The sequence below is a fragment of the Crotalus tigris genome, unplaced genomic scaffold, assembly GCF_016545835.1.
Source record: "Crotalus tigris isolate CLP2741 ecotype Arizona unplaced genomic scaffold, ASM1654583v1 scf7180000017695.2238764, whole genome shotgun sequence".
NCBI classification, from domain to species: domain Eukaryota; kingdom Metazoa; phylum Chordata; class Lepidosauria; order Squamata; family Viperidae; genus Crotalus; species Crotalus tigris.
The window spans coordinates 1,385,090-1,402,806 of NW_024096573.1; the positions used below are offsets into that span (position 1 = coordinate 1,385,090).

The 17,717-nt window shown below is 35.7% G+C and overlaps 1 protein-coding gene across 5 annotated transcripts in view; it reads right to left on the minus strand.

Moving 5' to 3' along the window:
* Positions 1-12,627: 12,627 nt before the first annotated feature.
* Positions 12,628-17,717, minus strand: part of LOC120305917 (glutamyl aminopeptidase) — a 129,258-nt gene continuing 124,168 nt past the window's right edge. For all 5 annotated transcript variants that reach the window (XM_039338342.1, XM_039338340.1, XM_039338341.1 and 2 more), the window contains 2 exons: positions 16,694-16,775; positions 12,628-14,736 (listed from right to left, as the gene is read on the minus strand). In XM_039338342.1, the coding sequence (XP_039194276.1) occupies positions 14,578-14,736; positions 16,694-16,775 (241 nt within the window). In that variant the 3' untranslated portion in view covers positions 12,628-14,577. The remainder of the gene's footprint in view (positions 14,737-16,693; positions 16,776-17,717) is intronic.

Sequence of the window (17,717 nt, forward strand, 5' to 3'; positions counted from 1 at the left end):
AAAGGGGAACTCTGGGTTGTTTTCATAAGTAGTGCTTCCTAATGACCATTCCTGTCCTGGCCTCCAGTCTTATAGGCTCTGGGGTGCAAGCCATAAAAATAAATACATCTTACTGATCTGCAATAGTTTGTTCAGCTCTGAGTGGCAGTGACATAATGTAACATTTTAATTTTTTTAACTTTCAAGAGTCTTCATGGTGGCTACTCATTTTTACTGAAAATCTCAACAACAATACATTAAAAACACACAAATTCTATGCAGTACTGAAATAGTAAGATTAACTAATGATGTGCTAAAATCAGTTATTTTCGGGCTCAGGTGTAAAACTTTGCGAAGTTTACAGTTGTCATCTCAAATATGATGCTCTATGTGGCATGCAGCTTTTCACCATCCATTCCATAGCCCCACATTCTGCTCATAGTAGTAAGGAAGGAAAATAACCCATATTTTCAAGAGCAAGGAGGTTTTTATCTTGAGTTCAGAAAGTATTATAGCTTATTTGACAAATTATGATCAAAACAAATGGTAGTTTTGCACAATATGAATAAGGTACAGTAATACAAGCACACACACACATACTGTAGTGCTATAGTGGTCTGCCTGTGTGCTTGCAGGCAGATTGCACTGATATATGCAATCACTGCTATCTGTAGTGCACTGCACAATTCGAAGCAGAACATCTAGATTCGGTCACAGCTTTTTTCCATATAGTATCGATCTTGTGAACTCTCAAGTTTCTTCCTTCCGCTATGTATTCAAAATGGACAGCGATTAATATATATACCGGTATGTATGTGTACACACACACACACACACACACACACACACGTGTGTGTATGTGTATGTGTGTTTACATATGTGTGTATATATATATCATGTGTGTATGTCTGTGTATGGGTATATATATAAATATTTTCTTTTGAAAGAAGGCAACAGAATTTCATTTTTAAAGTGTGCCAATGTGTTCACAGTAAAAAAAATGACAGTAAAGGTTATCTTATCTATCTTATATTATGCACCAACTTTGTTTCTTCCCTCTTCCCCTCCAAACAAAATTCTTGAAAACCTTGATGCCTACTTATATTAGTAAAATCTTAATGCCAGTATTCTTAGGATTATGAAATTTACACTAAAACATATCACATCAATATCCTTGTAATCTTGTGGATTTCAATCAACATCTTTTTTCCTGGTTGTTGTAATATCTGTGATTTTAAGACCAATGCAAGGAACCTACTTCAGCCCAGGGGTCAAAATGATTTGCATCCAGGTCTGGCAAAGAGAATTGTGTCAGAGGATGGGATTTAGGGAGGAAAAGCTAGACTTCAGAGCTGCCACATAAAGGGCACAGAGAACAAGATGTTCTGCTATTTTGCCAAAGGCAAAAGCACTGTTACAGAGCATTTTGATTAGAGAATGTTTAAACAATTAGGGGTGTGGAATGTATGCATGGGACCTGTACATATGCAATATACCTAAAAAAACAAGGAGAACTTCAATTGTTCAGCCATAGCCACCACAACCTGTGAACATCCTTGAAAATTACAAAGCAAGTCTTTGGATTCCATCATTTTGAAAAAGCTTTTCTTTGACCTCTTTATACATCCCTTTGGCAGGACAGTAATCTTACGTGTGTGACTGATAGAAGTCAGTGAAGGGTCTGTCTACAGCTGGATAACTGGCATCTGATTTAAAATAATGCCGCTTTTCCTCCAGATGTGAAGGACAACAAGTTTTCCAGCTAGTCGCCATAGAGGCCAAACTGGAAAGGCTGGTCTATGTCACTTATTCATACATGTTATATTATTCATATTATTCAGCAGTTTGAAAGCATTCAAAAACCACTTCAACCCACGACAGATGTTCAGCAATCATGGTTGGATTGTTCATCATTTTTCTGCTGTAAAGCTATCATAATTTTATAGAATTCATTTCTCATTATAACCAGTCTCCCAAGATGTAATTTATGTACACCAGTTTGGAAGGCATAAAAATGGTGGTTTAAGATAAAGAAGCAAAATCCATATCCCTAGGATACGATTTATTCCCAAACCAATAAAAATGGTTTATTGAGACAGTTATTCAAATTTCCAGTTGTGGGACTGGGGTGTAGAAGCTGAATAAAAGCAGAGTACACAATTGCCATAACTGAGGTCAGCTGGAGAGTGCCGTTAGAAGCAAAAAGGTAGTCCTCAACTTATGACCACAATGGATTATAATTTCCATTCCTACGCAATGTGGTTGTTAAGTGAGTTGTGTCTTTTTTGCCACAATTATTAAGCAAATCACTGCAGTTCTTACATGAATAAAGCAGTTGTTAAGTGAATCTTGCTTGCCCCATTGACTTTGTTTGTCAGAAGTCAGCCGGGAAAGTCACAAATGGTGATCATATGACCCCAGGACACTGCAGTCATCATATGGTAAATACATGCTGGTTGCCAAGTGCCCAAATTTTGATCGTGAGGATATTGTAAGTATGAGGATTGGTCATACATCACTTTTTCAGTACCATTATAACTTCGAACAGTTGCTAAACGAATAGTTGTAAAATGAGGATTATCTTTAATTTGAATGACCACTTTTGGTTGTTCTCCTAGAGCTGTAACATTGTACTTTAAACTGGTTAAACTTTTAATCTGGTTAAACTCAGCACTAAAAGGGAATGAGAATGGCAAGGAATGAGATGGCAGCTTTAGTATGCCACCGTCCCTAGATCATGAAGTAATGGATTCCAGTATTGCTTTGGAAGCAGAAACTACATTATTTAAGTCTCAGATTTTGAATCGGACACTCAAAATGAGAACTTATTTCTAGGGATTCAAAGCCTTGTGTGAGGGCCACTCATGATAAGTTACCAAATACCACAAAGTGAAAGAAGAAAGGAGCAGAGTGTCCCCAGATATGTCACCCTCAACAGTTCTTCTGATCTGGTCTGCTTATTTAAAAGCTTCCAAGTATGGCTTAGATATGGCCAATAGTTGGTACTTCAGCCTTGTCTGTTTGCCAGTCAGGTTCACCTGTCTTCACTCCAACATTTGTCAACTTTTCAGTACTTTTTGTCAGGCTTTTCAGTTCGTATCTTAGCCTGGAATCAACAGTGCCTTTTTATAGTCCTGCTGGGTCTTGCTTTGGTGCAGCAACTCAAGATTTACTCAATTGGCTGACAATATTGCTATTAGGATGTGTTTATTTAAACCAAGAACTCCCCTCATCTCTAAAACATGTCTTTTTTAAAAAAAAATAATCTTTAGAAAAATAACCAAAATGCTGGACTAGTTCTTCTAAAATGTTTGCATTTCCATGCTTTAAGCCATCATCATGTTTGGCAAGGATCCCCCTCTTATAAAAATTACAATTCACTATGTGCCACAGTTCTTTCACTAGAAATTATATTCTGTTACTATTAATGGGTGGCTTGCTAATATCAGTTCAAGACTCAACTACATTGGACTGGGATGGCTCTGAATAATTCAGAAGCAAATTCGATTGTTTTCCAAGCTGCTGAATCAAGGTCCATAGGTACACAATCCTACCTCTTAAGAGACACCTTCTCTCTCTATCTCTCCCTCTTACAGATGTCACTGGTTCACTACTGGAAGTAAAAGCCACTTATTTTGTTTGATCCATATTTGTAGTTGATTTCTTCTGATTTTGGCCTCAATCCTGATAGGGATGCACTGGTCTTTTTATATCCATCTGAATTTGTTAAGAACAATTGTATTATTACAGAAGCTGACTGGAATTGGCCATTTGGATGAAATTAAATTTATAATTCCAATCTTTTAAAAATTAGCAGAACACATCCATGAACACCAACTAGTGGACAGGAGACATGATGAAAACTCTTTAATTTCTCAGCACATGGACAAATTTAACCATAGTTTCATCTAGGAAACTGTAACCATCTTAGACTAAGCTAAGTCCAAAAATGCTCAAAAATTCCTGGAAGCCTAGCACTCTGACAAATTGGTATCAATAGACACATAGACATAAAAATATCTAAATACTGTGCAAAAGAGACAATTAATAAGCCCAAAAGGGAACAAAAATATCAAAACACCTCCTCACGCGCAATCAACACCCAGATGATCATAGATTAACAAGAGTAACATCAGACCAGCAATCAAGAAGTAAACAATACCCCATCAAGGAACTACCAAACAAGCTAACTATAAACAGCCCAATCAAAGACTTCCAAGACCACTTGCATTGACAGGGCAAGAATATAAATTGAGAGCAAACCCCATTCCTTACTAGCACTGATGTTGTTACCTAGTTTGGGTAAAAAAATGTCTGCAAGAAAACAACCAAGCTTAGAGAGCACAAAGGACCCTCCCAATTTTATTAGGAATGTAACATCATGATTCATGCCTTAGCCCTCTTCCAGATCTTTCATGTCGGTTATGAAACAGTCACTTTCATGTCTGTTTTGATTTTCATTGGGAAGCCCATAGCAATATATATATATATGAAAGATTGGACAGTACTGTAGCTGCCAACTTCAACTTTCTTCATGGGTGGCCTATTCTGAAATCCCACAAAGACCAAGTGTCTTAAGCTTCCCTAGCCTTCCTGGGTAAAAAGAATTTTTAATCCAAGATATAGTTCCCCATATATATATATAAAAATATCCATTGACTTTTTACTGCTTGGATGTTTTTCAGTCAAGTACTCTAAAGACTCGTCTTTTGTTTGATTTTATTCAACCATACAGTTTGCATGTTCTTCATCATAATCCTTGAATCTTTAGTTGTTCTTTCTTGCCTGAAGGGGAAAACAAAAAAGCGAGTTGTCATATATTAATTTTCACCTTAGATTTATAGACTACCCTAGCAAGAGCATCAACATAAGAAAGTTGTGAACCTAAGAAACAGCCTTACTTTTAGTCAAGTCACTGATCTTTCTGGATCAGTACTGTTTGTAGCAACATTTGTAATCAGGCCATGCTATTATAGAAATGTCTTACAGCTATTCCTAAAACAAGGTATTCCCAACAAGGGTGTCATTTCTTTTTGCTGCTGTTGTTGAGGGAGGAATTTGCTCATGACAAATCTTTTGCTTCTTTCTTTCTGCTGCCATTAGTGCTAGTACTACTATTTCCTCTTCCACCTTCTCTTTTTTTCTGCTCTATCCAAGTTTTGTTCCCAAGTGGTAGATTGCTACAGAAGGAGCAGCTTATTTCAACCAAACATTTAATATGGTCAATTCTCTCCCCCCCTCCCCACTAAACTATCTGCTTTATTTCTCTCCCTGACAAATCCTTTTCCTGTTCTTTGCAGTATGATAGGTCATACTTTATGATCCTTATTTCTGAAATAAAAAATAAAATAATAAATAAGAATTGCTTTGGTGTCTTCGTACTGTTAAGATTTTAATATCTTGTACAGGAAATGTGGACATACAAATTGCAGTTCCTTAATGCTTTTAGCACATGGAAATATTTTCAGATCCATTTGTGAGGAGAAGTCAGGTCCAAATGGAAAATACCACATTAACATTGGTTAATTCTGAAAATTTCGGGAAATGTAGTGTACGGAATCACCCTATTTATGGGAAATTCAAGAGTCAGACAATTTAGTTTTAGTTGTCTTTGATGTGATTAAATTACCTTAAGACTCAAACTTTACCAGAACAGGCTTGTTGATCAGACTATTAGCCTTGAAAATGTTGCCTCAAAACAAGCAGTCATTTAGGATTTTGAACAGTAAAACCAACATATTACCTCAGCTGCAGCCTTGTCTCTTCACCCACAGTCCTAAATGAATGTTTACAGTAGTCATAAATGCCTTACATTTGAATAGAGTCTAGAAAGCAAATGTTGACATACTTTCAGTCTATTGTTGGCTAAAAAGGTCAGATATTTGGAATTTATTTTGTTTTCCAAGGTGGGCTATTATTTATTTTATTTTCATACAAAGATACAGCTCTCTTAAAATTAACTTTAAAATATAGTTCCAGTCAGAACTAGGTCCTTCGGATAAACCTATTGAGAAATGAAATCCAACAGTCCTGAAAACCAAAAATGTATAATAGTGTAAAATATTTCAGTTTCAAAATTAAACTTTCTCAGGACTGGATATTTTCAGATGCTGCTGAATGCATGTCATTACATTTATTTTTAAATACTGTGGTACCATTCTTTCTTTCTGTCATCTCTGTTCTCTCTCTTACCATTCCCAAATTTCTATTTCAATAATATTTTTTAAATTGTAAGTCCTGAAAGCTTTCCTATAAACTAAAATAATTCTAATACTGTATGTCACAATGAATTGCTCCCTCTAGTGATGTCACACTAGAACTGTTCAGCATATATTATAGACATACCTCATTTTATCATGCTTTGCTTTATTGCATTTCACAGATATTGTATTTTTGTCAAGAGCCTCCACCAGCAAAATGTTTGCAATTCACTGAAGGCTCAGATGATGCTTAGCACTTTTTAGCAATACTGTAAAGTGTTTTTAAATTAAAGCATATATATTTTTAAATACATAAAGCTATTGCGCACTTAATAGACTATAGTATGGTATAAACATAACTTTTATATGGATTAGGAAACTAAAAGTTTGTGTGACTCACTTCATAGATAGTCTTCAACTTACAGAATGTCCAATCGCTTAGCGAGTATTTAAAGTTACAACAGACCTTTCCAGAGCTACTTATGACCTGGATTTGAAGTTACAACAGCTTGCCCCTGAGGTCACATGATAGTAATTTGGGCAGTTAGCAACTGGCCCACATTAATGTTTGCAGTATCGTGTGGTCACATGACCACAATTTATGACTCTCCCCCCCACAGAAATCAACATTTATTTTCAGAAATGTCCATTGCGGACAATGGATTCACTTAACAACTGCAGTGTTCACTTAATGACTGCAGTGTTGGCTTTATTATTGCTGCAAAAAGATAATAAATCAGGTGCAATCATATGGCAACCTACTTAATGACTGGTCTGACTTACAACTATAATTCTGAGTTCAATTCCAATCATAAGTCTACATGTATTTCAATATTTCTTTATTGCGGTGGCCTAATAGTTTCACTGGCATTAGTAGAGCTTTAGCTACCCCACTTTAAATTTGCCTGCTTTAGGCAGAACTTATCTCTCCCTGAGCCTAATGAACTCAAGAAGAGTTTAGTTTTCTTTTTTCAAATAGCATTGTCTTCTCCCACAAAGCATTGTTAAAATGGAGATAATTTTTCAAAACTAGTGTTTGTGTCTTGTAAGGAAAACACGTATTGATTATACCGTGGTTTGTCTACTAGAGGTGTTAGGTCAATGTATGTGAAGTAACTTGCAATTGCTTCAGCATAAGGATTCTATGGAATGAAGTGTAGTGACATCATCTGCATTGTTTAAAGTAAGGGCCTATCTGATTTGATTCAATATTTCCAGTGGCCCTGAACTCCTTTCCGGCCAATGCTATAGGAGATGGTTTTTCTGAACTTTCTCTTCCAGTGCTGGTTCAAGAACTTCCAGGTTTGCTAACTTTGGGATGGCCCACAATATGCTCTGAAGTCACCCATGTCCTTCAGTGCTTGAAGCTGTTGGAGAGAAGTCTGGGGCAGGCCTTGGTCTGCAATGCTTACCAAAGAAGGAAATGAATGGTATTTGCATGGACTGTTTGCTTTCTCCCTTGGCTAATGTTGCAGAAGACTTGCAACTTGCTTCCTCTTGATACCTCACTTCTCCTTACGATAGAGACAGTGCCATTTGCCTCTTTGCCAATTCTGAAGGGATTGAAAAATCTTTCGTGCACACCTGGGGTGCATCATGCTAGATCAATTTGACACAAGTGGCACCTGCTGAAACCATGAAGCAGAGGTGGATGAGGCAATTTGGTAGCTCTCATAGCCTCTTAGAAGCTTGGGGTGTACATTGCTTTGTGGATGGAGCATCATTTGAACTTTTGCCAAAGTGAAGATTACCTTTGAAGCTTCACATGGAACTATTATTTTACTTCTTTGTCATTTGGGTCACTTGCCACCATTTAGAAGATGATCGCAGCCCTGCTTGATGCTTAATATATGTATGTATGTATGTATGTATGTATGTATAATGGTACGTATGATTTTGTTTTACAAGAAAACTTTCATGAGTTGCTTTAATTATATTAAACAGTTTAATTGGCTGTTGGTTGAAGTAAAAATATCATTACATGAATCAGAGAATCTTTAGGGCATTTTTCATTAAACAAGTTCAGCTGCAGTTTTTTTTCTTTTCTTTTCTTTTTTAATTAAGAGATAACCTTAGCTTTTCCCCCTATTTTTTTTTCTTTTGAAACTACAACTGAAGCATTGGTAAGAATCATTTGATATCTTTGCAGACAAATTACACAATTATCCAGCATTATGATATTTGTAAAGCATTTGTCTTTCTTGCTGCTAGACTTGTTGCGAGTATTACTTTTAATATCTAGAAAGGGCCATTTTTGCCTCTTCATAGTTGCCTGTTTCTTGTATCAAGTATGATAACTGCATGAACAGTGTAGTATCTTAGATCATTTAGTGGAAAACTCAACATGTTCCATTGCAGTTAACATTTTCATCCCTTCAATTCATCATTTCTTTCAAAGCCCATAGAGTGCATGTCATATACATTGCTTACTGGTGTACACCGCTTAGAGAGTGCTTGCACTTAAAGCGGTATATAAGTCTCATAAATAAATAAATAAATAAATAAACTTTACAATCCTTAGGGATGGATTATTATTCATTATTTCTATTAAGCATATGGGTACCATATCTAGGTTATAAAATATTCACTTGGACACCAGGTGGCAGCAAAGAGATACAGTAAACAATAAATATTTGTTGATTGGCAGGAACTTTGCAGCCCAAAAATGGTATCCTATGGGGTGTAGGGATGGTCACAGATTAGCCTTTAAAAAAGATGGTTGCAATATAAGTTGGATATAAAAAAATATTATTTAGTTTTTCAATAACTTATATTTAAAATTTAATATTTTATAGACTTTATTTTTTTTATTTTCTTATATCTTTTTTCTTTTTTCCTTTTCTTTATTCTTTTTCTTTTTAAGCATTTTTTTTCTAATATTTATGTTTATTATACATACATTATTGTTAATTATCTTATAATTTGTTTAAGTAATGTATTTAGATTTATTTATGGTTTATATCTTTTTTAAGATTTTTTGAAGAAATTTCAATTAAGCCTATATTCAGCTCTGGGAAGGTCGAGGGAGGGAATGGGAGGGTCGGGGAGGTTTGGGCAAGGGTTGTTTTGTTTTTGTAAAATTTTAAAAAATTTTCAATTAAAAAAAAAGGAAAAAAAAGATGGTTGCCACAATGTTGTGGTTCAAGATCCACCTGTTTTGTTCATGTGGTGCACATGATAAATAGGTGGGATTTGATTAATACCACCACAGACACAGATATCTTGCCTTTTCCGACTGTAGCTTGGGGACCCCCTGGAATGTCAATCCATGTCCCAAGGCTGCTGAAGCCACAAGTGCGTTGGGAGCAACCCCTAGAGGCTTACAACTCAATGGTAACTTGTAATTAAATAGCACATGGGGAATAATGTTATTAATAGGGTTTAACATGGCTCCTCCCCCTTCCCTACACTACCCTTTGCCCTGGCCATTCTCTATGTATGAAGTGGTTTGACAGAATGGCTGTTGGATGAGAAGCAAAATTAGGGATCACTTAGAACAGTTTATCTAAAGAGTTTGTGGAAGGAAGATGGTCATGTGAAGAAGGGCATTCGAACGTCAGCCGCCTCAACCAGTCCTCCATTAATTTAATCTAAGCAATATGCTGAGTAGTTGCCTTATGGGGGAGAATCCTAAGTAGAAAAAGAAAACAAAAAGACAATCTCTTTTCAGGAATACAGATAGCATCACAGGCTAGTATCATCCAGCCACATCGATGCACTCGGATTGTGTAGTGAACAGTAATGGCTGGATGGCATTATCACTAGGACTAATGTCATCTGAATTGCCTTCCTCAGTTTGATGTCCTGCAAATAAGCTGAGCTATAATCCTGACTCTGCTGTGCAAGAGTCTTCTGGGGATGTTATGTGCTTAGCCAACAATTCATGGACACCAAATTGGGTAAGAACACCTAATCTCTTATTTTTAGTTTTAGACCTTGTGTCATGACTTGACCAGAATTGTCTCTTTCTATGTGTGAGTGTTTATATATGTTTTGAGTGTTTATATATGTTTTGCTTCATTGCAACATCCAGGGCTTTTCAAATGTTTTCAAGCTGTGGAACCTGTTAGCTTTTAAAAAATATCTGGAAACTCTGATCCAGAAATAAAATTGTAAAGACAGAAAACTGGCTACATTTCGGTGATCCCACTTTGTCTTTCATGAAACCTATCACATTTTTGCAGGACCTTGCAAAAAACTCAATATAGTTTTTGTCTCTCTTTGTCAAAGATAGAAGATAAATTTTCCATAATTTTCCATAATAGAAAATTTAAAACCAATCACAAAAAAAGACTGAATCCCCTAAACAGTCAGCAATTACTGGATTATACATTGTCTTCAATTTTTATTACTCATGGAGAAAATGTTAATGAATAAAATTAGCCTGTGGTAATGGTCTTCTGAAATGCAAATTAGGACATCAAAATGAAACTATAATAAATACCATAATACTGCAAAGAATACAAGATGGTCCGGCAATGTTTATTTAAAACAAGGCTTTGTAACTTCCAACCTTAAGGCTGTTTGTGCCCCCCAAATCCTTTATGTAGATAGATAGATAGATAGATAGATAGATAGATAGATAGATAGATAGATAGATAGATAACCTTTATTGTCATTTTTTACTATGGCACAATGGCACACATTAAAAATGAAATTTAGTTGCTTGCTCTGAAAATGTCATACATAACACACATTTAAACATACTTTATACAATATATGTATAGATAGACCTACATCCTTACATATAAGTAACATATAAATATTAATCACTGTCCATATTGAATACATAATGGAAGGAGGAAGCTTTAGAGTTCACAAAGTTAATACTGTATGGAATGAAACTGTGACTGAATCTGGATGTTCTGCTTCGGATACCACGAAGCCTGCTCCCAAAAAGTAACAAGGAAAACAGGTTGTGAAGAGGATGTGTAATGTCCCAGACAATACTGCAGACCCTGCTCAAGCAATGCTTATATGCTATGGCCTGGATGGAAGGGGGGGAACTGCCAATAATCTTTTCAGCCATCCTCACCAGTCTCTGCACCATCTTCCTGTCTGAAGCAGTGATGCTTCCAAACCAGACTATAATGCTGTATGACAGGATGCACTCAATCGTCCCTCTGTAGAAAGTGGTAAGGACAGGAGAAGGAAGATATGCTTTTCTCATGCAATGCAGAAAATGCAGGCACTGTTGTGCCTGCTTCACCAGTGTCTCATTGTTTACTGACCAAGCTAGTCTACTGAAGGAATTTGATGCTGGTAACCATCTCCACAGGTAAGTGTATCACCCAAGGTCCCTTCCAACATTAAAAATCAAATCGAAATTATGAAGTACACAATATAAGTCATCAATATATTTTTTTTTCTGAACTGTGCTCATTTTTTAAATATAGCCTCCATTTTCAAGAATCTCATGTCCCAATAGGTGCCAAGTGTTCCTATGCATTAACCCAGGGGTAGGTAACCTTGGCTCTTTTATGACTCGTGGACTTGCTGGCTCAGGAATTCTGGGAGTTGAAGTCCACGAGTCATAAAAGAGCCAAGGTTGCCTACCCCTGCATTAAGCAATAAGGCAATGTTAATTGTTTGCAATGACTCTTCTTTGCCAATAGAGGATGCTGTTAATACATAATGATAAAATGTAAGTTTCCATGCTTGCAACCTTATTAATATCATTTACTATTTTGATTTATAATATTAAAATTACTTAATCTGTTTGTTATTTCAGTAAGTTTAGAATAAAAAGTAGTAAGAAATACAATTTTTCTTTGTATTATGTCTACATGTAAATGTAGCCTTAACTAATCACAATGATCTTTTGATATTCTCAGGTTCTTGACATTTATTGTGATTTGCCAAAGCAAAAAACATGTATACAAAATATGAGTGTAGAGCAGAAATATATGCAGTAATATGATGGATGCTTATTAAAATTACAAAAATGTATGCTTACATCTGTGAAGGTTGTATTTACCTCTATATTGCAAAATTCATCAGATACATACCAAATTATGTATCTCAGAAGAAAAATTGTCCCCAAATGCATAAAATTAGAGGCAGAGTTTTATTGAGAAGTGCAAATGAAATGAAAACATAGGATAAAATAAATTTAAAACTGGGTAACTAATAAACTGAGCGAGATCAAATTTCCAGACTTTTCCTACCTATTCCCCATATTGATTCTAGGTACCCCTGAGCATGTGGAGCCATGCAAGATGAACCACCACAGGAGATAAGCCCATCCTTCTTCCATCATCCTGTGAACCTAACCTGACCCAGTGAAATATAGTTCTAGTCTTCTTGGGCAGCTGATTTCTGGTCTGATCTATCTTGTGGGACTGATAATTTTGCTACGCTACTGATTATTCCAGGGACTGGAAATACAAGCACTCAGGTGTACTACCTTATATGCATCATCTTTATATAAAAACATAAAAACTACAGATTAAATTATCAATCAATCTTTATTATCAATTGATATTTATTCAGTCATAGACCAACAAATAAAAAAATCATAATTAATTAAAGTAAAAAAGGAAGACGTAACATTCTAAAATATTTTTTAAAAATTTGGAGGAGATACTACAGGGTCCTGCACAAACTACAGATCAATTCTTGGCTGTGGTCTGTGAAGTAAAATAAGATTGATCAGAGAGTAACCTCTTAAGAGTGGTAGAACAACCAGGTTGTTTAGTGAGGAATGGAGATAATTCCTGCATAGAGGGAACAATATAAAATAATATGTTCCATTGCCTCAACTATTCCTCCACCTCAGGGACACAAAGGGATGTTTTGAATCTTCCTTTAGTAATCGCTCTTAGAGGGAGGTGTTAAATTTAGTCAAGGATAAGCCTTTCTAAATTTTGGAACCATTATGAAGCTTAGGTGTCTGGTTGGTCAGAACAAATATACAGAATAACTCTAAAATGTTTTTTCTGCGTGGAACTGATGAATCTGATTGCAACTGTAATAGCCCATTAAGATCAGCTAATGCACAGTCTTTCAGGGTGAGAGCTGCCCATGTAATGCCATAGGGTTGCAATTGAGTAAGTATTGCCAGAAAGAGTGAGAGTCATGATTAAAGGGGCCAAGTCAGCAGGGGAAAAAAGTAGGTTTGAGCTGAAAGTTTTCTACTTTAAGTAGGCCAGCTTCACAGCAAAATACCCCATTTGGAAAGAAGCAAGGTGCTTGAAAAATAGATTTCAGAAGTTTGAATTGAACTCTTTCAAGAGAAAGAAATAACCTGTAGGCGTCCCACTGAACTCCAGAGAGGAGCTGGGCTCAGATCTTAGGTGAGAAAACATTGTTCTGTTTCCTGCAGGTACATTTGAACTCCTTTGGAGAAGTGGAAAGATTGTGAAGTTGATGCTTTTTTTGTGGACTTAAGCTGACACAATGGGACTTAAAGCTGGCGTGGAATTTATGGTTGCCTGTCCCATGGAAAACAATATCCAGATATTTCAAGGTCTTAATTTGCTCTATTGAATGATTGTTTGGTGTCAGACATGTGCCTTGATTTTGGAGTAATTAATTTCTAAATGTTTTTCTCACAGTGCTCAGTTAAGATATAAAGTGCCCATTTCAGAAAGGTTAATTTATTTGTTTATAAAATGGTATCATAGCCTTTTTCATTGTTAAAATCCAATCTCAAATGGCTGAAAATTTTCAAGATTGCCTAAATGTGTGAGAGATCTTAGTGTTTGCATATAAGATTATATGATACATGGATGTGAGAGCTGGACATTTAAAAAAAAAGTGCTGATGCTATAACATAAGGCCAGATGGCACGTCCATCAATCGCCATAGATGTAGTCTTTATCAAAGCTATAGGTTTCTCAAAGTCACTTTAGAATAATAACTTTAATCTGTCTGTCTGTCTGTTTATCTCTCTTGTCTCTCAAAAATTTGTGATTTCCCCTCCCCCCCACCAAAATTGGGTTAGTGCTTTTTTCTTAGGAGAATATATATATATATTCTGAATAGAGGCAAAGCCCTCTCTTTGGAATGGATTCTATGAAGTTTTATTTGGAAGGGCCTCCTGAACACATGGAATAATAAATATTTTTGTATAAAAGATTCATTTTCAGAGTGGCGAATATGTGGTTAAGTACAAACATCAGTAATGCTCATAAAGGTAACGAGATCCTATGTTTATGCAAATGATAATTTTACATTTTGTCCAATTAAAATGAGAAAAAATGTTCTAAGATATTAGAAACATTTATAGGAACATTTAAGAATGACTGGCTGGCTAGTTTCAATATATATTTCAATAAATTAAGGTATTTCAAAGTTGACATATCTGTCAAAATCTAAATGTAGTATTTTGCAAATTACCATGTTGGTAAGATTTAAAAAAAGAATCCTAAGAATTTTCATGAGGACTGAGACTCAGTTATACAAAGTTTGGCTGCTCTGAATTTTCAAGCCAGGTTGCTACATCATTTCGGTATTGTTTTAGCCATTCGATGTTGCTCTTTGTAGTTTCCAAAGCTTGCTTTCTTGAGGCTTCCCCTGCTCCAGCATCAGGATATCTCTCAAAGAAATTTTCCATCTTAAGAAGATAAAACATGTGCAAATATTAATGACATAGAACTGAAATTTTTCAGAAGACTAAACAGCTTCGTGTATCTCCAGTTTGCAGAATTTTTCATATATCTACAAGTCAGTACTTAATTATCAAATATACTTTGTAAACAGGCTTTGAGCTCTGATATACCTGGTTGGGTTGTTATGCATCTAGTCTAATTCTATACATTGGATTTGGAATGAAGCCAGAATTCTGAAGATCAGAGTAATTCAAAACAGGTTATAATTTACATGATATAAAGTGAACAATTTTATCACACCTCATTTTGATTTTAAACTCCTGATTTGTTGTACTGGAATTTTAGTCTCATGATCATCATGCTAAAATGTACTGGTTGAAAGAAATACCATGATGGGGTGAAAAAGGAGGAGACTGCATTTACTGACCAACAAGTATAGCCTTAACTCAAAGTGACTCTTCCAATCACTCTGGTTTAAGTGACTCATGTCAACATATCAGCAGAAATCTGGAGAATTCCTGAAGCCAAAGACAGCTTCTGTTTTACTATCCACACCATCTGATTTTTACTAGACTTTCACCCTTACACATTGTTTGGCAGTGTTTGATCTGTTGTCTTAACTAGCTGATAGGAAAAGACCAATGAGCCAATCTTTTAGATTTCTGATGAGTTTGATGCAAAAAGTGTGCATTATCAAATGTTACCATCATTAACTCCTCTTTTTACAGTCTGCCATCTTGCTGTTTTAATTTTTTCAAAGATGTTCTTCATGAAAGTGCCATTTTTTCTGCAAAATCATTTGCCCCCAAAGTTATATAACTTTTTTTTAAGTAGCAAAACTTGAAAATCCTTGAATTGATTTCTAAATTTCGCATGACTCATCTCCTTGTAGTGGTCTAGCTTTTCTATAATTTATATTTTGTTCTGGTTCTTTTTTTTTTTTTTAGGATAATGTGTCTGAACCAGGAAATGTCCCAGAGCAGATAGACCATTCACAGACTATTCAAGTTTACATCAATGGTGACACATTTCATGTTACATTATTAGGGAAGGGCTAACTATGCATTCTGCAAGCATTCTTGGTTATAACTTCCCATATTTCTTTTCCTCCTTAAGAACAATTAGTGAGTTGCTTGGTTTGGATTGTTATAGTATTAGAGTATGTATAGGTCCAACTCTTTGTTTCCATATAGAGCTTCAATCTAAATTACTCCTAACCTTAAACTGAGTCATAACACTTTTAGAGACTATTTACAGAAGAACTAGAAAGAGTGGAAAAGAACAAGACCTTCTGACAATTGGGGAAAACAAACAGATACATGAGCTAGGTGGCCATATAAGTCCTGTGAATAAATACATTTAGGATGGATAGGAAACTTTATTGCTAGCAAGGACTGCAATTTCTTTTTTATTGACTTTTGAGGGCTGCAAAAAATTTGGGGCTGGATATGAATTTTTCCCTTGATTTGTTATTGTTTTAGTTTACTTTGTTTTGTTTTGTGGAGGGAGGGGGTTATAGTTGATTGACTTATATTGCAGAGGCAGTCTTTTGGGGAACTGTGGCCTTCTGTGCTAGCTTTGAGCTGAAATGTACTACTGTATGTATTGTACTGTAGTATTTAGTTTGCCATCAAAAAGTGATAGGAACAATATACCTATTAGATTTCCATTCCCAAGTTCATGTTCTGGTTTTATCATTTTAGTTAATGCTTGCATACATGCCCACTAAAATTGCTTTTGAAGTGTCAGGAGAATATACAGGCCCCCAAAGACTATAACATCAAAACTAGGCAAATTTGTATTGGTTGCCTAGTGCCACAATCAAGAAACCTCTCTCCCTTATCAACATCCATTTCATTAAATAGATGCACCTAGAAGAGGGAATGGGGAAGAGTATCTTGGCATTTTTCATATCAAGAAAATTGGACAGCTGAGCAGTAGGTAACCAGGTTGTGTCCTTACCTGCCAAAGCTGGAGCTCTGTGTTAAATGTTCCTGATATTCTTGATATTAGGCGTCCAAGGTTTCTATCATTAAGAGTGTATCTGTGAAAAAAAAAACACATTCATATTTATGTATGCTAAACATGGTGGCTACTACATACTGGTTTTCAACATAAAATAGCAGAAATAGAATCATCATCATCATCTCTAATGGCCACTTGATAGGGATTGAACCTAATTGGGATCCTATACATTCAAGGAAGTAGACACATTAATTTCCCAACCCTATATTCCTGACTATGTAGGAAATTGAAATTGATTCCTTCCTCAGAGTAATCTGTCAGCAAAACAATGTCATGCTTACTCTTTGTGTTAATTGGAGAGAACCTGATATTAAACAAGCCTCCCTGGAGTTCCATAACCTAGCACAGGACATTCCAAAAGACATTTTGTCAAGCCTCAAAATTTGAAGCCAGCCCTGGTACTTGTTTCAGGGAGACTTTAAATGCTATGAAGTAAATCTTAGTAAAACTATCAGCATAGTCTTGATACAAACTAGTTCTGGCTTGATCCTGCGTTGATTGACCTTTTCTGTCCTTTGTTTCAATTCACCTTTTACATTTCTATAGACCATCAAAGCAGGAGAGTCCAGAGGCTATTCCAATTATAGAAATAAGCATATTCTTTTTTTTTTTACCCAGAATCTGAATAGGGGACATATGATCTATGGACTTGTTCAATTCCCTTTTTCAGCATGGCTCACCAGCAATATCAGGCCCTGGAGATTTGAGACTCTTTCTGTTTCATCTGCAGGCATGCATTTGGTTCTTGCTCATGTGATGTGAGAAGGGGCACCAAATGTCTTGAGAAATGCTGCATAAATATTTCTAAATTTATTATGCAAATAACAATATAAAGGTGTGCTGTTTTCATAAAACAGAAAACAACAACAAGAAGGAAACTTATCTTCCAGCTTTGATGGCACTTGGAGATGTTAAAATTCAATATTCTTATATTTAGGTGGGTTTTTTTTTCAACAAAAAT